This window comes from Coregonus lavaretus (assembly GCF_964263955.1).
Source record: "Coregonus lavaretus genome assembly, chromosome: 1".
NCBI lineage: Eukaryota > Metazoa > Chordata > Actinopteri > Salmoniformes > Salmonidae > Coregonus > Coregonus lavaretus.
In genome coordinates this window covers 9,176,976-9,199,930 of record NC_139988.1, presented here as the reverse complement: position 1 = coordinate 9,199,930, position 22,955 = coordinate 9,176,976, and the positions used below count along the sequence as shown (strand labels likewise).

The window sequence follows — 22,955 nt, the reverse complement described above, 5'->3', positions numbered from 1 at the left end:
TCAGTGTTAGTCCATGGTTTATTACATGGTCCACAATTGTAGCACAAATTTCGTTACACAGATTTGGTTGTCTTCTTCTTTGTGCATGTCCTACCCCTCCTCCAGGTCTTCCTCTCCCTCTTCCTCTTCCTCTTCCTCTTCCTCTGACACCGTCCATTTTTTTTGACGACAGGTGAACTTACTTGTTGCCTTTTTATAGTGCTTAAACCTGATTGGTGTGTCTACAATTAAGCACCAGTGTGTGTGCACACCTGGTGGCTGTGTTTAACCAATTGGTTCATGGGTGTGTTCATTTGAAAGCCTTTGCTTTGAAGTTGCAAGGAAATGACATCATGATACATTTCTGTGTCAAATGCATACACGTGTGTTTAGTGTTTTGCAAATCACTGTGTGTAATGTTTTGCAAAAAGTGTGAAGCTGACAATGTGCTTACAGTTGTGCAAATCTAGGCTGGTGTTTTGCTCCTTGAGTGAAAGGTTTTGCTAATTGTGGGAAAGTTTTAATTTTAGTGTGTAAGCAATTAAAAAAAAACTGTAAATGACAGTGCATGGAGAATGGTGTTATTTCTATCAGGAAAAAGAAAATAGATGTTGTTCCACGTGGGTTTGATTTCTACTGGGGCCACCCGCACTACTGGAAGTCGCTTTGAATAAAAGCGTCTGCTAAATGGCATGTATATGTATATACATTAGAGACCTAGATATTACAGGTAACATAACTACTATGGAGAATACCTTGTAGTGATACCTCATGATCTTACTCCCACTATTTACTTGGCTTTATTGCGTACATCTTTCCAAGCTTGGGAAAATAGAAAACATTAACAATAACATAATCTGGCGTCCAGGAGCCCAGTGGGAGAGAGAAGGCTGCAGCATCCCAATGTGTTCAGCCCTGACACAGCAGAAATAGCATCGCCGCATCCATGGTTCAAACTGTAGGGGCAGCTGGCGGGGACAGCTGGTGAGGACTTACCCCGGCTAGGTGATGTTCCTGCCAATTGGCACTCACACACTTCACAGGAGACTTCCCCAGCAGTGGGGGCACCAAGACGTAATCTCTCCCTCTCTCTCCATTCAATGTTGAATCATCAATGTCCTCTCTTCCACTCACCTGGGGATGTTTGGCCAAAACATGAAAGAGACCAAGCAGACTTTGATGACCAGCATCCCATTGACAGTCTGGCCCTTATCTTAAACCTTGTAACGGCAACCTAATTTTAACCAATTCAAAAAATGAAATATTGATTTGCACGACTTTTCGCCAAAAAACATATCTGAGGGGAGGCATTACACTTTTACACCTCTTAGACTTTGAATTCGTTTTTTTTTATCATACTTTCCTCTGACAAGGTTAGCTTGAAAAACAAGGTATCCGCTGCCATGTACCTCCATTTCCTTGGCAAATAAATGCTTATGAAACCAACCAGTCTTTTCTTCAGTAGGGCAACAGTAGGGCAACGCATGTCAAAGTAATGCTTCTGTGTGGGCGTTTGAATGGTCAGCTGTAGCGTGTGGGTGGACAAGATAATGAGGTGAATATTTTCAACCAGAACCAAGGCCAACATAACCAGTTTAATGGACAATAGATGAAATGGCCAAGAATAGACAGGGTGATAACTTTCTACATCGAGAAACTAACAAGAAGGCTATTCAATACTGAAGCTAAACCACTGACTTCCTGTATGTATCCAGAACTGCATGACTCTGTCACATTTTCCCCTCAAACTGGGAGTAACAAGAGGGGATTTTCAGTCCCACATCTTCAGAGAATGAAGATATCACCCCAGAATAATAATAATAACAATAATAATCTCACTGGTTGACAGGGAAACACTGGACAGGTTGAAAAGCACCTCATATGCTGCACCTTTGTGTAATTAAATCATAACCTTTTCTGAAAGCAGTCATGCAGATCTGGGTGAAATATATATTTCAGACGTTTGAAATATTTGATCTTGATTAAGCTTCTCAGACACAATAGAAACAATGACTCTTTGCATTTTAATCAACTAGGCTGGCTATAGGTGGAGGAAAGGGTTGTACAAATTCAACTGGGTCTGGTCCACAGAATTACTGACTCAGCCCACAGGTAACTACCTATCCAATTATTTTATTGGAGATGTTCACCAGTTCAATACACATGCCAGAGACTGACATTGATTTTTTCAAACACCTTTCTGTATCCTGGCGCAGTGGAGTGGAACACAACCACAACAACTCAAAGCAATAACGACAAGGAATATATTTTTAAGAATGTCAAAAGCTGGCTTATGACTGAAGGCAACTCAGTAGCGTGTCTGTTTATGTCTGTATACGTAATTATATAATAACCATGCACTTTAAGATGTCTGCAATGGAAACAAGTCATTTACTTTTTAATGCATATCCTGTCTGTATATTTTTTCATTTACATTTTTTGTCATTTAGAAGACGCTGTTACCCAGAGCGACTTACATGAGGATTTTAGGGTTAAGTGCCTTGCTCAAGGGCACATGGACAGATTTTTGACTTAGTCAGCTAAGGGATTTGAACCAGAAACCTATCGGTTACTGGCCCAACGCTTTTAACAGCTAGGCTACCTGCTGAAAATAAACTCAATCAAATAATCCCAAAAGTGCAAACTCCTCTTGCCAGGCAAGATAAATCATGTGAACCTCAAGTATTGACATATTCCACCCAGGTCTGCCTTCATATCACTCTCTATCCAGTTTTCTGGGTATTAGGCCTATTTGATCAAAATGAGTTAAAGGAACACACTTTCAGGTTGACATAAACTGTATTCAGAAATCAGTAACTGTTTAGATAACTGTTGAAGTGATTGATAGCGAGCTCTTATAGGGGTGCAATATACAGAACATTTTACAATTAGCATTCTCAAAGCTCACTGTCAGTTGTAACCACAAGATGATGGCGGTAAGGGCAAATGACAATTTTTGGGGGACAAATAAGGACACCTGACTACAACCACTTTATCCCCCCATGTTTATTTTCTATGCAAATATCACACTGATGGGAAACTGATGCATCGTTCATAAACATTCCTTCTGTGTCATGCATCTCGAGCCTCAAGCTTCTTATCAACAATGGATAAATCTGGACAGCCGAACAGTAAAAACAAAATGTTCTACATCTTCTCAGTTTAAGTCAGGTTTGTCCGAAGGTGAGCCACAGGGCTGCAGCATTTTTTCCATGAGATTGAAGCGCACTCTGGCTTTGCTCTCGTTCTCAGCAACAGAGAAGTAATTCAACAGGTTGAACTGACCCATATATGAACAGTACGAGTCCCGATGTTGGTTCACCAACAACTCCCACTTGCTGGTGTCAGCATGGCCTGTTCCAATGTATTTAGATTGAAGATGCTCCAACTGGCTGTGAATGTTGTAGCGGTCTGTCATCTTCAGGTAAATGTCTAGACAAGGAAGGACAATTATTTCAGTGAATATAGCTGTTATTTAGCCAATGTTACAAACTGTGACCTGGCAATTGCTGGTATCCTGACCTTTTAGCAATATACATTTTTGTAATGTGCTTTGTATAGCCAGAATTATGAATGAACGGGCATTTAAACTTACTCTGCCGGTTGTCCACTTGGTTGGTCCTTATGCTGCTGGAAATTTAACAGAAAAAATCCATAGGAAAGTTTTATTGTCGTATATGATGAATGGTGGTAATATTGCTGATGAACAAAAAGTCCGTTATGCTGCATCGTGTCAGAAGTTTTTATTCATACCACGAGGTTACAGCATAAATTCACAGACACGCGTTGCCTGGAGAACGCCTCCCAGATTGTTATGGCCATTCTGTCGTCTCATCGTTTAACTCCTATTTATAAACAATGCAAAGGGAGGGGCTACTCCCTCTTCTGGCCAATCACCAGTCTCCCCTCGGGCGTCACCCTCCAAGCGGCACCTTTCAAATAACATCATAAAACATCCCCCCTTTGGCCTGAACAACCAACATTCCATTTCGTCATGAAAAACATTTAACAAAGGCATAATCTTCAGATACGATATTCCCCCCTTTCGAGACGAAATAAACGTCTCGAAAACAAACAGAATAAGATTATGACTATTAACCATTTATCTCATTGAATATTCTTAACCTTAAACCCAAAAACATTCTCCTCTAGAGTGTAAATACCTTTCTATGAAATACCTGTTTATGAAGTGTGAATACATTACTATGACATATGAACAACTGTTTATGAAGTATGAACACATTACTATGAATTATGAATAACTCTTTATGGAGTGTAAATACATTACTATGAATTATGAATATATCTCTATGGAGTGTGAGAGCGAAAAACTGTCCAGCAGCCATCCATCCATATCAATCAAGACAGTAAAATTCTCTCACCGTTCCTCTGCCCCAGGCAACCACCGTCGGTACTCCAGATAACCTCATAACTCATGTAAATGCATTTGAAACTATGATGTAATTAAATACCCATGTAAACAAAATCCTATCCATAAATATCCACTCTCAGGCTGGTCAACCCATAGGACCTGAAAGGGAATCTCTCCCTGCTTAAACATTCTGTCCCTAACCCCATCGAAATAAACAAAAGCATCTACGATCCTCATCTGCATTCAATAACATCAAACATAATTCTACTAAAATCAATACCTAAGAATATGACACAATTATGTATTACACATCAAATATGTCTATATTTCATTGCAGACACTGGAATGTAGTCCACTACACTTCCTCTTTTTGTAGTATCCTCTTCCAATGGACTTGTTGATGATGGAATCAGCCACACCCTCCTTGTTTCATCTCCTCCAGTCATATTGTCTTTGTTTGAGTATTCCAATCTCCACATGTTCTCCCACATACTTCTGGAATGACAAGAAAATAAACGACCAAACAGTATCTTTTGCAAAACAACATTTTCAAATTAAACATCAATATCCACTAACAATCTAAAAATGATATATAAATGATGCATGAATCACATTATCCATCCCCCCCTTTGATTCATAAATCATACTAAAAATCATACTAATATTGAAAAAACAATTTGACAAATCATCAAATAATCCAAAATGATATTTATCCATCAGTAGGCCACTTGTCCCTCTTCGTCCAGATCCGGAACAGTCAACAATGGCATCTGAGTGTTGCCTCCAGGCACCACTTCTCCAACCTATCTCAATCTCATAACTTTCTCAAAAGTCAGTAACATATTACACAGTGCCTTAAAATGTACCCCATCACTGCCCCCTACTGGCCTAACTGATTTTGCATCCAAATGCATCCCTGATATTTTCCAAATGTTACACCATACCATGAATGAAGTCCCCCCTTCTCCCTTAAACTTATTCTTCAATGATAGGCTTGAAGACTATGACATGTCGCCATGTGTCTGCTAAATGACCAAAATGTAAATGTAATGTCACCCTTTTAACCCTAGATTTAGCTGTGTCCAATGCTATCCCTCTTATAATGGTAAAACCTCATATGGAAGCTTCAACGTTGACCTGTAACAACATCCTATCCCCCATAGGGTAAGAATATACTCTATCATAATTTCCCCTTATCCTCTAAAATTCCCATAGTCACATTGTCAGTCAAAAGCTAATCTTTTAACCATCAAAGTCCTGCTCTTCTTACTACCTGATATATAAAAAGTAACCTATTATTTGTCATTACTACCCTTAAGGTCATACTTATCCAAAGTTATCATCTAACATCCCAATCTGATCTTTCCATAAACATACCCCTTACCTCATATGTTTCATTAGACCAAACAACTTTTAGCCCTCAATATTTCACCTGAATACTTCAGAGTTTGCAATTACCTGATTTTACTTTCCCTCTAACCAATGCTCATAGGGTAATCCCTTCACCCAAGAACACTTAAACCCTACTGGTCTGACAACTACATTATTTTATCGGTCAATGACTGTTGCCGATACCACAGTCATGACAAAGCATAACATTTACCCACACCCGTCAGAGGCCGCGCGACCGTCTAACACGTCTTGGGCTGGCATCCCCAACAGACATCAACCCTCAAGATTCCTCACTGACCCCACAGAATGAGTTAATCTATCTCTAATTTTCACAACAGAGGAACGAGCAGCACTGATCAGATGCCCCCCCCCCTCTGTCATCAAAATCAAAAGACCCCATACTGTAGCTTCCCTGACGAATCTCTATTCTCCATTTCAGATTAATCTATATTGTTTCTATTAATATCGGCTCTCCTTTTTTAACCCTATTCGTAATAACCTAAACCCCTGAGTCTCTCTTGCTGCCTCCTTCAATTTCAGAAAAGTTGTTGTCATCCTTCCTACATTTGCTATTACCATCGTATCATTAATCCCTTCCAAAGTTACCATTAAAGTCGTTGATTTAGCTGCTGTATTAACCCTAATTACTTCTAGTGCAAAATTTCCCATTATCCTATGTGTATTATTCACTGTTGGAGTGACTACTGTCCATTCAGTTCTACTCCTCCTGAACTCCCTCAATGACTGTGAAAACTTCCACAGACTTCAAATCTTCCATTATAAGCGTTACTTTATGAATTACATTGCCCGTAACCAATAATTCCTAACCGAAACAAATTCTAATGCTTGCCCTAAATAAGTACACATATATTCTCCCTAACCTTTCTCTATAATATTACGCAACATAAGTGAACAGTCACTCCTAACCCTATTCCAAACTATACCTCCTTCTACTCCTGGTCCTGATAACAATACTTATTCTCCATAATTATCTCTCCATATGAGAGAAACGTCCCCATCTTAAACCCTAATAAGTATTTTTCCCCCTAAAATTGGTGCTGTATTGGTTCCCTTATAATCAAATGCAATACGTTTATGACTTTAATCCCTATCAATGTTGAAAGAGTTAAATTGCTTCTCCCTGTTGTTATAATAGACTGAAGTGTTAATGTCCTTAGTTACTCCTAGTTTTCCCCAAAGGAAAAAAATGGTCTTTGCTTGTACTTCCATCTATCACCACTAGTGTCACTTTTTCCCCCTTTCAGTTCTACCTCTAAACTTTAAACCTCCTGATTATAACAAAATACACCTATAATGACCTTGATCTCCCTACTGGAAACTGTAAATATAGATACTCAATCACCCTCAAATCATTCAGCAACACATACTTTCTCAATGCATCTGCTCCTAACCGATCTAAACTCCTCCCCTATCTTCCCACTAAACTTTAAAATGTCCTTCCTCACTGTTCTCTCTCTGTCTTACTACTAACTTTGAAACTTAGCTTACTGTCTCAGAGTTCCTTCACCCCTAGTTCTCCTAACCTATTTTAATCTAATCTTTTCTCTCATAACATTTAAAACCTTTTCCCCTGATTTATTGACAAAATCTCTTACCACCAAATTTTAGAATATGTGATTGGGAAAGTTCCCCACCTGCTTCTGACTCATTACACACAGACTTGGCAAAACCGACTAAACACCTTTTAGCCTAACCTCAAATCTCTTAGTGTAAGAATGTAACCCAAAATAACAGTCACCCCTATTAAGTTTTTTCCCAGACAGATTGTCTAACAGGCAATCTAATACATTATCATCCTTCCTATGATATTTATCTTTTAAGCAAATGATTCCCCAAAAACCCTACTTTTTAAAATAGTCTCCCAGACAGTCAGTCGTCTATTGTGCCTCTGATTGACTACTTCAATTTACACCATGCATCTCTTCCCACAATGTCATTGGTATATTGTCTCTTTTAATTCCTATTTGACTTCTATAGCAGAGCTCAATTGATTCCCTAAGAGTATTTAAACTGTTTTACTACCTCAAATCCCTATCCTAATTAGTTTACTTTACAGAGTGATATGTTTAACCTCTTTAGACTGAACCCAGATAAGTTTTCCCCTATTCACTATCACTTCTAATTGTCGGTTGTTTCAACTGTTAGCTATTTTCTCTTCTTCTCTAATCAAGGCTCTCAGCAATGCACCCATTCCGGATATTCTCGGCACTCTAGAATATTTAGTGTTCACCTGAAGCACAGGTGATCTTCACTTGCTCGTTGATCTTCCTCTGTTTCTTCTTCTCCAATTCTGTGTCTGTCCAGAAACTGACCGTCGATATGGAACATCTGGTCCCCCCTTGGTTGGTACAATTGCCTTTGATATTGTTCAGTTAAAGCTGTAACAGTGATTGTTGATTTGATTCATTCTGATTCTTCATAACCAACACTTATTTTCTTCTTCTCCACCACCAGTTATAAGTTGTATTTGATAGAATTTTCTTCGTCCGTTTCTTCTCGTTGTGAACCTATCAGTATTCTTCCAAAGGTTATCTTCTAAGTTCTGTTCTTGAAATATCATCTTCATCATCCTCTTCACGTTCCAGACATCTCCTATTGTTGGGATCCTTTTCTTCATCAGTTTTTCTTCTCTTCATCTTCATCTTTCTGAACCTCCTTCTCTTCGTTTCCAGACATGTCGGTTCTTCTTACTTCTGGAATTTTGAATTCATCTTCATCGTCGTTTCTACTCGTATTCGTCTTCATCTCTGATGCCATAATCACCCTGCTGGATGATGTCTTTCTGCTGAATCCATGTGTGAGAAAGGGGTACTAACTTCTGCCATTAGTCTCTCCTAACACTAGTCTACTTTGATTAAAAAATGACTATTTTAATCAATTTCCCCCTATATCAAGCCCTTTATATTCCTTTATTGTGAACTATCCTATTTTAGACTATTTAAGTTATAGACTTCCCCCTGTAATTCTTAATATATTCTAACAACTCCAAATAAATCCAAATAAGTCAATTAAAAATCATGAATAATTAAAACCAATTTTTATTCCTATATCCTATGTCACCACCTTATCCATTAGTGTTGAGTATATTACCCCAGCCCATCAACTGCCAGTAAATGCAAGTTAGTCATCTTCAGACTAAAATACCCATAACCAAAGCCTTTAACCCCTTGCTCTATAACCCCTAATTATCATAAATTTAAAGAATAATGTCAGTACCTGATTTCCAATCGAACTGCAATCCAGCCCAGTGATGCACATAGCTTCCAAAATGTAACTTTTATTGAAATAGAATTTGCCAAGCCCCTTGTAAAATCGTCATAACATCACATATCCTGTTAGGGAAAGATCTTGTAACCATAATCAGTACCAAACCCTTTTTGACTTGATCCTCTGCCACGTGACGTGATCACTTCCTGTATCTCCTCACTCCTCTCTCTCCTGTCTCTCATGACAAGGAACAAAGACACAAGAACAGCTTTTAGTAGTTCATGCAGTCACTGAGTATCTCCAACCATTCAATATTCGTTTGTTCTACATGATTCACTGTAAGACTAAACTCAGAATTAAATAAATCGCTCAAAAACCTTTTTTTATTTTTATTTTAATCCGTTATTTAATTATTTAATTCAATCTATTATAATCCGTTATCCTATATTTAATTTATAAATTCAATAGGCTACAAAGCAAGTTTCATCTTCAACCAATCTTTAAACTAGAATACTCGTGCTAAAATCTCTCTGTCTGTGTGTTTCTCCGTCTCCCTGCAGCCCCCATGTGTTGTTTTGCAGAATCCCACGCATGCGCAAATATCATTTATTACATAGATCGCTCCAAAACATTTCATTTAATTTTAATAGTCTTATTTTAATTAATTATACTCCGTCAACATATATTTGATCTATAAATGTACTACATCTCGCCAAATAGTTTAACGTTCACATAACAGTTACTTTAACGATTTTAAAAGAGTCGTGTTCACCTCTCTCTTCCGGTAGCCCTTAAACCCCTGAACAAGAAACCCCAAACAAACATATGTCCTTACGCCACCATTTTGTTTCGTCGACCGCATGTCGTAGATTTAGTGCCATAAACCAAAACGTGTCCTAACTCGTGTCCTAAACTCCCCCTTTCTGTAGTGTAGTGTCGCAAAATTAAACGCATGCGCACAACCATTCAAAAATACGTTTCCCCATGAAAGAATGATTCTCTCCTCTCTCCCCAAACAGAAAGAATAACAGCCAGCTGTAACTTTCCATTTCCCCCATAGTCAAACAACATTTAACAGCGCTCACAAAACATACAACCTGACTTACAAACACATAACCAAGTTTAAGAGACTTTCACCCGTCGCAACGGAATCTCTAAGGATACGTTAGCATGCAGCACACAACACAATTAGCCTGTAGCATAGCCTAAGGTACACTGACACAACACACAATTAGCATGTAACATTAGCATCCACCTCAGCCACCATAGCAACGAGGCACCACGTAGCCTAAACCAATCCAGCCCTAGCTTCAGCCTCTAGTCAACTGCGACCTACTACACAAATGAACATCCCGCATTGCACCTTTAATTGATTACTGTTTCCTTTGCCCTAAATTTATTCTGCCGTGGGTATGGCTATTTCAGTGAGCGATCCCCCCCAATGCAACTATCCCGTCGAACAGAAGTTGAGTAAGCCATCCCCAAGAAATGTCCCACCAACCCCAGTCCCAGACTGACCTGAAAACTCCTAATGCATTTCCAGGATTTTGGCCCACCCTGCGGTCGCCCCGTTCGTAACGAGGTCTTATCTAAACCACTGCAATGCTCTAAAGAATGCGCATATCTGAATTTACCAACCATTGACCATAGTTACCAATGAAATAATTTACCAATCATTGTCACCCGTTACCAATGAAATAATCTCAATTATACCGTTCCTTTTGCTCTAAATTTGTCATTGCCCATAGTTACCAATGAAATATAAATTTATGCTCTAAATCCTCATTGCCATCCGTTACCAATGAAATAAAAACTTATCACTCTAAATCCTACAGTTTAATGCTCTAAATTCCAATTAACTGTCGTTCCCGATGAAATAAATTTAGCAGACTTCAGTCGACCAGCAACAAACACCACCTGAGGCCAGGTCATATGGAACATCCCCTCAATGTACACAAGTCATAACCAATCTAACAAACTCCGAAGCGGTAAGAACACACTCACCCTTTTTCGGCCATGCTTCAGAGAGAGTTAGGCCGGCGGTTGACTGAAACAAAGAGGAGACGCAAACCCATGCCCCACGTTGGGCGCCATTATGTCGTATATGATGAATGGTGGTAATATTGCTGATGAACAAAAAGTCCGTTATGCTGCATCGTGTCAGAAGTTTTTATTCATACCACGAGGTTACAGCATAAATTCACAGACACGCGTTGCCTGGAGAACGCCTCCCAGATTGTTATGGCCATTCTGTCGTCTCATCGTTTAACTCCTATTTATAAACAATGCAAAGGGAGGGGCTACTCCCTCTTCTGGCCAATCACCAGTCTCCCCTCGGGCGTCACCCTCCAAGCGGCACCTTTCAAATAACATCATAAAACATCCCCCCTTTGGCCTGAACAACCAACATTCCATTTCGTCATGAAAAACATTTAACAAAGGCATAATCTTCAGATACGATATTTATTAAACCGACTTTTACTGCCATTGTGATTTATATCTCCTGACATGCGCAAAACCATGTGAACACCTGAAAAGCTCGGCTAGTATGCATGCATCGAGTGCATGTATTTAGCTTACATTGTGTGCGTGTAACGGACATCACGCTGCTTGCTTAGCGAGTGTTGCTCACACCCAGGACCTCTGCCTTGCTAGCACACGTGATCGCCCTTCTGGAGCGTCATAGCAGTCACACCAAGCGAAAAGCTAGCTATTCAGCGGCGCAAGTGGGGACACTTCAGGCTGAGGAGTGAGTTTCACACATCCCCATGTGCTATATGCTCATGCCTCAGGTGATCAACAAACCCTGAGAGCCACACACTGACCCGCCTTTTGAAATGTGATAATAACTAAGGCATAATAAGGAAAACCAGGAAAGTTCAAATGACAGTTTTCAACATTGTATGGTGTCCAATCAAAAATGCATATTTTGACCATGTTAATTGTGTAGATCAGGGATGGGCATAGATAATAAGTTAAGTTAATAGATTTGAACAAAGATAAACAAACGGAGAGGAAATCCGGTGGAGGTGGTTGAGCAACACTGGGCTGTGACTGGAGTAGAGATGGAAAGGTAGGGGGGTTAGGAGTTGAGGAGGACAGGATGAAGTGTAGTGGTGGAGTGGGAAAAGGTGGTGGTATAGTAAGAGTAAAGGTTAAGAAGAAGAGGAAGCCTGAGGAGCCTTTGCAGGTCTTGTCAGAGGAGAGTAGTGATTTTTTATTTTTATTTTCACCTTTATTTAACCAGGTAAGCCAGTTGAGAACAAGTTCTCATTTACAAATGCGACCTGGCCAAGATAAAGCAAAGCAGTGCTATAAAAACAACAACATAGAGTTACATATGGGGTAAAACAAAACAAAGTCAAAAATACAACAGAAATAAATATATATACAGTGTGTGCAAATGTAGCAAGTTATGGAGGTAAGGCAATAAATAGGCTATAGTGCAAAATAATTACAATTAGTATTAACACTGGAATGATAGATGTGCAAGAGATGATGTGCAAATAGAGATACTGGGGTACAAATGAGCAAAATAAATAACAATATAGGGATGAGGTAGTTGGGCGGGCTAATTTCAGATGGGCTGTACAGGTGCAGTGATCGGTAAGGTGCTCTGACAACTGATGCTTAAAGTTAGTGAGGGAGATAAGTGTCTCCAGCTTCAGAGATTTTTTTTTGATGAGGGAGGTTTGGGTCGCAGTGTTGTACTGAGAGAAGTGAAGTTCAAGGTGTTGGTGAAATTTAAGGATCAAGGTGGAGTCACGGCGGTGAGTCAGATCGTGTTGGCTAGGGATTTGGAGAGTAAAGTAGGAGAGGTTGTGTCTGCTAAAGTACTTCGTGATGGAAGTTTGGTGGTGGTGTGTTTCAATATTAAACAGTATGAGAAGGTACTCAAACTCAAGCAGGTATGTAAACGTGTGGTTGATAGTAGCATGCCTGATCAAACTGGACGGAAGTGAGTGAAGGGAGTTATTACAGGAGTTCCAGAAATTGTTAACATGCAAGAAATAAAGGACCACTTGAAGGGAGGCTCTCTTTTTGAGGCAAAGCGCCTTCAGATGACACCAGATGGGAAGAAGGTGGATAGCTTGTCAGTGCTACTAAACTTTGAGGATCTGGTATTGTCAGCAAAAGTTAGAATTTGGTATATGAGTTACTATGTGCGAGCATATGTTCTGAAACCATTGTGTTGCTATAACTGTCAAAAGTTTGGGCATGTGGCAGCGGTGTGTAAAGGCAAAAGGAGATGAAGTGTGGGGGAGAACATGCATATGGAGAATGTGGAGATGGGGTCCAGTTAAAGTGCTGTAACTATGGGGGCGCCCATATTGTAGCGTACAGGGGTTGTTCAGTGATGAAAAGACAGCTGGAAGTGCAGCAGGTCAGGAGTGAGTGTAACATCTCGTATGCAGAAGCAGTAGGTAGTTCTGCAGAAACAATCAGGGCACCTAGAATAGCAGGTATTCCAGGTCAGGTCGAGATGCAGGTTGGGCGTGATGGAGGGAGCAGAATGGGGGAGAACACAAGACTGGTAGGAGACATGAGGAAGGTTGTTAGGGGGAGAAAGGGTAACGCAGTCCCCTGGTGGAGTGAAGATTGTAGAGAAGCAGTGAAAAGTAAATAAATAAATTGGTCATTTAGCAGACGCTCTTATCCAGAGCGACTTACAGGAGCAATTAGGGTTAAGTGCCTTGCTCAAGGGCACATCTACAGATTTTTCACCTAGTCGGCTCGGGGATTAGAACCAGAGACCTTTCGGTTACTGGCACAACGCTCTTAACCACTAAGCTACCTGCCGCCCAATAGGAACAACGCTTTCAGAATGTTGAAAAGGTCCCATAATTACCAGCACCTGATTCAGTATAAAAAGCACAAACAGTAGTAAGGAGGATCATTAGGACAGCTAAGAGGGAGTATTGGCGCCGGTTCTGTGGAAACATAGACAGGACAACTCCTGTGGGAGAGGAATGGGGGATGATTAAGAGGATGAGTGGCAAAGATGTTAGCCCAGGCATTTGTGAAGGTGCACAGCTCAAATAATCTGACAGAAGAGGGGCAGCGTGGGAGAGAGAGGGTCAGAGGAGAACATCCGGGGGTCCTGGATCAGAGCGAGATGGTGGGGGATACATTAAATGGCCCTTTTACATTGGCTGATATTAATAGAGCATTAGCTAAAGCTGGGGTAACATCTCCTGGGAAGGATGAGATGTGTTACATCATGATGGCTCATCTCAGTGACACTGCAATGGGGAAAGTATTGGGCCTTTACAATAAGGTGTGGCAGGAAGGGACATTTTCTGGAAGTTTGAAGCAGGCGGTAGTGGTGCCAATACGGAAACCAGGGAAAGACCCTAGTAGTCCTTCAAGCTATAGGCCGATAGCGTTGACATCTCACGTATGTAAACTTATGGAAAGGATGATAACAGAAAGACTGACTTACTTTCTGTAGTGTAGAGGACTAATGTCAACAGATCAAAGTGGGTTCAGGAAAGACTGACTTACTTTCTGGAAAGTAGAGGACTAATGTCACCAGATCAAAGTGGGTTCAGGAAAGGCAGGGGAACGATGAATCCTGTACTGTGCCTTGAGTCAGTCATAAGGAAGGCACAGGTAAATAAGGAGGTGGTGGTAGCCGTTTCCTTTGATGTAGAGAAGGATTATGATATGATGTGGAAGGAAGGCCTACATATCAAGCTGGATAACATGGGGGTTGGAAGAAGGGTTTTTAACTAGATAAAGTATTTTATTTTTGGGCGATCAATACAAGTGAGGGTGGGGAGCTCTATGTCAGAAAGCTATGAGGTGGATAATGGTACCCCCCAGGGAAGTGTCATGAGGGTGGGGAGCTCTATGTCAGAAAGCTATGAGGTAGATAATGGTATCCCCCCCAGGGAAGTGTCATGAGGATGGGGAGCTCTATGTCAGAAAGCTATGAGGTAGATAATGGTACCCCCCAGGGAAGTGTCATGAGGATGGGGAGCTCTTTGTCAGAAAGCTATGAGGTAGATAATGGTACCCCCCCCCCCCCAGGGAAGTGTCATGAGGATGGGGAGCTCTATGTCAGAAAGCTATGAGGTGGATAATGGTACCCCCCAGGGAAGTGTCATGAGGATGGGGAGCTCTTTGTCAGAAAGCTATGAGGTAGATAATGGTACCCCCCCCCCCCCCCCCCAGGGAAGTGTCATGAGGATGGGGAGCTCTATGTCAGAAAGCTATGAGGTAGATAATGGTACCCCCCAGGGAAGTGTCATGAGGGTGGGGAGCTCTATGTCAGAAAGCTATGAGGTAGATAATGGTATCCCCCCCAGGGAAGTGTCATGAGGATGGGGAGCTCTATGTCAGAAAGCTATGAGGTAGATAATGGTACCCCCCAGGGAAGTGTCATGAGGATGGGGAGCTCTATGTCAGAAAGCTATGAGGTAGATAATGGTACCCCCCAGGGAAGTGTCATGAGGGTGGGGAGCTCTATGTCAGAAAGCTATGAGGTGGATAATGGTACCCCCCAGGGAAGTGTCATGAGGGTGGGGAGCTCTATGTCAGAAAGCTATGAAGTAGATAATGGTACACCCCAGGGAAGTGTCATGAGGGTGGGGAGCTCTATGTCAGAAAGCTATGAGGTGGATAATGGTACCCCCCCAGGGAAGTGTCATGAGGGTGGGGAGCTCTATGTCAGAAAGCTATGAGGTGGATAATGGTACCCCCCAGGGAAGTGTCATGAGGGTGGGGAGCTCTATGTCAGAAAGCTATGAGGTTGATAATGGTACACCCCAGGGACGTGTTATTAGTCCTTTGTTGTTCTCCATTATGATTGACAATGTCTTCTCTCAGGTGAGACCTGATATTGGGAGGTCATTGTTTATGGATGATGGAGCGCTGTGGAAGAGAGGGAGAAATATGACCCATACAGCCAGAAGAGTTCAAGAAGCGATTAGTGAAGTAGAGCAGTGGTCCCTCAGGTGGGGCTTCAAGTTTTCAGTTGAGAAAACACAGACTGTATTTTTTCTAGAAGGAAGGTTGGGAAGGAAATATACTCGAAGTTGTATGGAAGGAATATGGAGAGGGTGGGAGGGTTTAGGTTCCTGGGGGTCTGGTTTGACACTCTAATGACATGGGCGGAGCATATTAACAGAGTAGTTGTCAAAGGAAAGAAAATATTGAATGTGATGTGTTGCTTGTCAGGAATGGAGCAGATAGAATGGCGTTGAAAATGATACATATAGCGCTGTTAAGGTCATCAATGGATTATGGAAGTATAGCATATGGATCAGCAGCTCAGACATCTTTAAAAAAGCTAGATGTTATCCAGGCCCAAGCCCTAAGAATATGTTGTGGAGCACTCAGGACCTCCCCAGTGGCAGCGATACAGGTATACAGGTAGAGTTGGGAAAGATGCCGTTAAAGTTAAGAAGACAACAGCTAGCCATGACATATTGGGTACATCTACAAGGACATAAGGTTACACATCCTACATAAAAGGTGCTCCTAGAGTGCTGGGAACATGAACACAATCTGAATACAAGTTTTGGGTGGATACGCAATTGCATGGCAAGAGAGATGTGGTTGTTTGGGAGGGAGTTTAGCCCCTCTGTGGTTCATCCTGCTATCCCACCTTGGTTTCTACCTCAGCCAGGGATAGAGCTAAGGTTGCTTGAGAGGGTAAGAGATGTTGAGGAAGGAGTAGATTCAGTTGTAAGTGAACACAATACTATGCTTTCTTGAATATATTCACAGATGGATCTAAGGACCCTAAAACAGGGAGGACAGGACCAGCTTTTAGTGTGCCTGAGTTTAAGGTGGCAGTGACGAAAAGAGCAACAGATCATTTATCTGTTTACACAATGGCGTTGTTGGCCATACTATTGGCTGCAGAGTGGGTGGAGGAGGTGTGGCCAGACAGGGTGGTCATCTGCTCTGACTCCTGTGCAGCAATGATGAGCTTAAATTCATGTGTGTCTCAGAGCAGACAGGATGTATTGTATGAGGTTTGCAGTGTTTGTATAGGGTGAAACAGATGGGGGTATTTGTGATGTTCCTCTGGGTACCAGCTCATGTGGGAGTAGAGGGGAATGAGGAAGTGGATATTATTGCCAAGCAGGCTCTTAAACATCCTAATGTTGAGATGGAATCAGTAAAGCAGAAGCCAAGGGATTAATAAGAACAGTGGTTAAAAATAAGTGGCAAGAGTTGTGGAACAGGGAGAGTAAGGGAAGACATCTGTATAAGATCCAGGAAAAGGTGGGGGCAGGGAGGTCCTCAGGCCGAGAGAGAAGGGAGGAAAGTGTAGTCACCAGGGTGAGACTGGGACACACAAGGCTCAATAGTACATTGAAAGTCGTGGAGAAGAAGAAGAACAGTTGAGACAGTCACGTGTTTGTTTGTAAATAGCACAACAGGAGAAGGTGGGAGGAGCTGAGTCCAGCTGTGTGTTGACAGGGGTCGTGTTTTATATTGAAAATTACGTGGTTTTTTGCTTCAATAGAGTGATCAGGGACGTACAACTACAGTGTTCCTTCACAGAAAATACATTAGTGCAACACATTTGACATAAAATAGCTTCATTTTTATCAGATGACAACAGAAGTGCAATAGTATTTTGGCTGGCAGCCACACAAGTAAATGAGCTTACAATGCAAAAACGATGCATGGCCATCATATTTCTAATGTTTAGGCCTATCATAGAAATAATTTAGCCAGCTACATTTCCTAATGTTTTGCTTAAAGTTAATCTTCGTTTAAAAAAATGGTCTGGCTACACGAGAAACATACAGGAGAAAAGTAGCTACACATCATTCAGAGCATTATCTGCTGATAGAATGCCTGTTCATGAATTCTCATCCGAGTGGAGAAGTGCAACTGAAGCACAAAATTAGTCTGATGTCGACTAGAAATTACAATAAGAAACATTTTAGATCTGTGTTTACAAAACGCAGCAAGATATTACTTACTTTCCCCTGTATATAACCTCCCTACTGTTATTTTATTTTACTGCTGCTCTTTAATTATTTGCTCTTTTAATTTTTTTCTTAAAATGTATTGTTGGTTATGGGCTTGTATGTAAGCATTTCACTGTAATGTCTACACCTGTTGTATTCAGCGCATGTGGCAAATAAAAATTGATTTGATTGATTTGAAAAACACAGAATTATGTGTTAACACGACCCCTAGTTTAACTTGCTATCTAAGTAAATGGCTGAATTGATAAGGTGACAGGGCATCATATTGTGTTAGCTTTCTGCCGTGTTTGAGAAGTCAAAGCCCTTTGGATGAGTTATTTGTACAGCTGCTACTGCTATCTTGATTTCCTTGAGTTTTTCTCCTCTCAGTTCTCTGCGGTCTACTCCTCCCCTCTCTTCTCCAAGCAGGCAGGCCCGTTTCCCTAGCAACTCCAGACTACACACTGACACAGCCTGTAGACATGTTGCTGGAGAGCCAGCACTGCATGCGTCAAATCTTTCTTCATTTGCACAATATCTCTCGTTCAAATTCGCTTGTAAATGTCAAAACTCACCAGAAATGACATATATGTATAACTTTATGACCAGGATTGCCTGTCTTTGCAATTTGTTTATTTTCGTTTGCGCTTGTTAGCATATTTAGCTAGCAGCTTCCATGGAAATTCGCTATTACTTGTGCTGATTTTGTTAGCATTCTGGTAATAGACACCCAATGGGCTTTTCTTGCGTTTTTTGGCACCCACTTGTGTGCTAAACCGGTAATACCATGAATCCCAGGGTGAGAGAAGGACGGTATGACGATATGAAAAATGAAAATCTCGATACCGCCCAACCCTATTTACGAAATCCAACTTTTTTGACATAATATTCATGATATGTTAGAGAAAGACCCTACTGAATGATTCAGAATCGTCTTTCAAGCAAAAACTACCAGAATTCAGTAGCTACAACATTAAAATCGATAAAAACATAGCTAAATATCAGTGAATTGAAAATGTATCCCACCTATCTTTCTGAGGCTCACTGCCTCTTCTGTGCCTAGGCTAATTATTTGCTGCAGTTTATCATTAGATTAACTCATCAACACCAAAAATAACATTACAATGTAACCCAACTCAGGTGTGGGCCTACCTTAGAAGTAAGCTATACTGAACAAAAATATAAACGCAACATGTAAAGTGTTTGTTTGTTTCATGAGCTGAAATACAAGATCCCAGAACTCTTCCATAAGCACAAAAAGCGTATTTCTCAACAAAAAAAATGTGCGCAAATTTGTTTACATCCCTGAGTGAGCATTTCTCCTTTGCCAAGATAATCCATCCACCTGACAGGTGTGGCATATCAAGAAGCTGATTAAACAGCATGATCATTACACAGGTGCACCTTGTGCTTGGGACAGGACATAACATTTCCTTTTTGGTCCACCAGCCACTGTGGCAGGTAGATAAAAAACATCTACCAGCCACTCAGACTTTTTACCAGACAAAATATATTTTTCCTGCAAAAATGACACCAACAAAACACATAAAAACGGATGATCATGGTTTGTAATGTTTCTAAAACAAAGGTATTACTAGTAAGAAGTAATGTGGTATATTGTTTTAAATTTTTGTGACCTTAGTATTTTAACCAAAATATGTTCACCTGCCTATTTAAATGTGGGAGGTTACTGTAGTAACGTGACTCGAGTCATGTTTGTGCCTGTGAGATTGAGACTGACTAGTAGAAGCGTTTTCTTCTCTTCTCTAGCAGTTGAAACTCAAACATAGAAAAACAACCTAGCTTGTGAACAAAACTATGTAAATAGCCAAGAAATACAAGGACAAAGTCTCACTTCAGTAGACTTCAGTTTCAAGTAAATTAGACCAACTTTTATGCCTGTGCGCAGGGATTCTAAAAATTAATCTTTCACTCAGCTCTTTACGTGCGCACAGCACCCAGGCAGTGTTGCAACGTGAGGTGGAATAGGCTATATAGGATTCTTAGTTCTTTGACTTTATGCAATTCATTTACCAGCTATGAAATAAAACGGCAGAAATACTTTGCAAACAGCTACTGCAGCATTTATTTTACTATATATGTGATCATACTTGACTATTTTTATTCACAAATGCGAGTGAAATGCTCGCACTGTGGATCCATGACCACCCGCCAACGTGGCTAGTGAAATAGACATCTTACCCGCCAATGCCAAAATCTACCTGCATTTGGCAGGTGGCGGGTGATAATTTTAGGCCCTGGCTGGGGAAAATAAAAGGCCACTCTAAAATGTGCAGTTTTGTCACACAACTCAATGCCACAGAGGTCTCAAGTTTTGAGGGAGAGTGAAAATGGCATGCTGACTGCAGGAATGTCCACTAGAGCTGTTGCCAGAGAATGTCATGTTAATTTCTCTACCATAAGCAGCCTCCAATGTCATTTTACAGAATTTGGCTGTATGTCCAACTGGCCTCACAACCGCAGACCATGTGTAACAACGCCGGCCCAGGACTTCCACATCCGGCTTCTTCACCTGCAGGACCGTCTGAGACCAGCCACCTAGAAAGTTGATGAAACTGTGGGTTTGCACAACCGAATAATTTCTGCACAAATTGTCAGAAACCGTCTCGGGGAAGCTCATCTGCGTGCTCGTCGTCCTCACCAGGGTCATGACCTGACTGCAGTTCAGCGTCGTAACCGACTTCAGTGGGCAAATGCTCACCTTCGATGGCCACTGTCACTCTGGAGAAGTATGCTCTTCACGGATAAATCCCGGTTTCAACTGTACCGGGCAGATGGCAGACAGCATGTATGGCGTCATGTGGGTGAGTGGTTTGCTGATGTCAACGTTGTGAACAGAGTACCCCATGGTGGTGGTAGGATTATGGTATGGGCAGGCATAGGCTACGGACCATGAACACAATTACATTTTATTGATGGCAATTTGAATGCACAGAGATACCGTGACGAGATCCTGAGGCCCATTGTCGTGCCATTCATCCGCTGCCATCACCTCAAGTTTCAGCATGATAATGCACGGCCCCATGTCACAATTCCTGGAAGCTGAAAATGTCACAGTTTTTCCATGGCCTGCATACTCACCAGACATGTCACCCATTGTGCATGTTTGGGATGCTCTGGATTGAGCTATTGTGTGTGTATTTTCGCGTTATTTGTAACTTATTTTGTACATAATGTTTCTGCCACCGTCTCTTATGACCGAAAATAGCTTCTGGATATCAGGACAGCGATTACTCACCTCGTACTGGACAGAGATTTTTTATTTAACGAGTCGGACGCGAAGGATTTACTTCAGACACCCGACAAGGCCCAAATCCCCGTCATTAGCATGAAGAAGAGACAGAGATATGGGGATGTAGGTCAGGGTGCCTTGTAAGGATCCGACGGCGAGTGGGTAATCTGCCTCTACCATCAGTCCTATTAGTCAACGTACAATCATTGGATAATAAAATGGATGAGCTCCGATCAAGAATATCCCACCAACGGGACATTAAAAACTGTAATATCTTATGTTTCACCGAGGTGTGGCTGAACGACGACATGGATAACATACAGCTGGCGGGGTTTTCGGTAAATCGGCAAGATAGAACAGCTGGCACTAAGACCACACTCAACGAGCTGTATAAGGCCATAAGCAAACAAGAAAATGCTCATCCAGAGGTGGCACTCATTGTGGCCGGGGTCTTTAATGCAGGGAAACTTAAATCCGTTTTACCTAATTTCTACCAGCATGTTAAATGTGCAACCAGAGGAAAAAAAACTCTAGACCACCTTTACTCCACACACAGAGACGCGTACAAAGCTCTCCCTCACTGTCCATTTGGCAAATCTGACCATAATTCCATCCTCTTGATTCCTACTTACAAGCAAAAACTACAGTAGGAAGTACCAGTGACCCGCTCAATACAGAAGTGGTCAGATGACGCAGATGCTAAGCTACAGGACTGTTTTTCTAGCACAGACTGGAATATGTTCTGGGATTCTTCCGATGGCATTGAGGAGTACACCACATCAGTCACTGGCTTCATCATCAAGTGCATCGATGACTTCATCCCCACAGTGACTGTACGTACATACCCCAACCAGAAGCCATGGATTACAGGCAACACCCGCACTGAGATTGAATCGTACAACACCGGTTCCAACGCTCGTCGGATGTGGCAGGGCTTGCAAACTATTACGGACTACAAAAGTGTGTGTCTGTGTTAGTCTATGTGTGATGTGGTGTGTGTTGGTGGGGGTGTTGTGTGAGTGTGTGGGGATGCTGAAAAGTGTGTGTGTGTGTGTGTGTGTGTGTGTGTGTGTGTGTGTGTGTGTGTGTGTGTTTGTTTGTTGGTGGGGGTGTTGTGTGTGGAGATGTGTGCGTATTAAGTATCTAATTTGCATAAAGTAGTGCAAAAAGTTGTATTCTAATTTCATAAATTGTTTCAAATTGTTACAAACTCCACGTTTTGCATAAGGTATGAAGATTTGTTAATAATATGACCACCCTACCTTAAATGATTGTGCTCAAATAACTGTAATGATGTATTCCGTACTGCCTAATTTGAATATTAAGTGCTTAGTTTGCATTTCATAGCATTTTAATTAAAATAATAATAATAACAAAAATATATATATACTGTATATATAAAAGTCATCTCTGTGTTTGCATCAGCTATGTAAATTTCATAACAATATGACCACCCTATCTTGAAATATTGCACAAAAAGTGTTGAATTTAAGAATCTAGACAGGTGATTTGGTACCATTATTGAATAGGGATTAACATTGACCTGTCTGCAACTGTTTACCTTTTTTGTATAATAAGATCTCAGCAATTGTAAGTCCTATCCTCATGAAATCAATTGTTATGTGTTCGCTATAACAAGGAATACAAAGTATAACATCAGAACCAACGTTTCATTTAGTCCCCTAACACCCTACCCTAAACATTGTGGCTATACAAGGCAAGTTAGCTACGAACATTTCAATGAGGCCAACCTAATCAGCAAGCTAGCTATTGCTATTAGCTAGGTCAGGAAGCC

The 22,955-nt window shown here is 41.2% G+C and overlaps 1 protein-coding gene across 1 annotated transcript; it reads right to left on the bottom strand.

Annotated features, from left to right (window-relative positions):
• Window positions 1-2,967: 2,967 nt before the first annotated feature.
• LOC311132010 (splicing factor 3B subunit 5-like) lies at window positions 2,968-3,600 on the bottom strand. Its single transcript, XM_084165178.1, has 2 exons — window positions 3,575-3,600; window positions 2,968-3,411 (listed from the first exon to the last, which is right to left on the bottom strand). The coding sequence occupies exon 2, from the start codon at window positions 3,395-3,397 to the stop codon at window positions 3,137-3,139; it is 261 nt and encodes an 86-aa protein (XP_084021304.1). The 5' UTR covers window positions 3,398-3,411; window positions 3,575-3,600; the 3' UTR covers window positions 2,968-3,136.
• Window positions 3,601-22,955: the final 19,355 nt, after the last annotated feature.

Bases quoted from the DNA above. Each gene is read 5' to 3' on its own strand.
- LOC311132010 (XM_084165178.1), bottom strand. From the start codon at position 3,397: ATGACAGACCGCTACAACATTCACAGCCAGTTGGAGCATCTTCAATCT.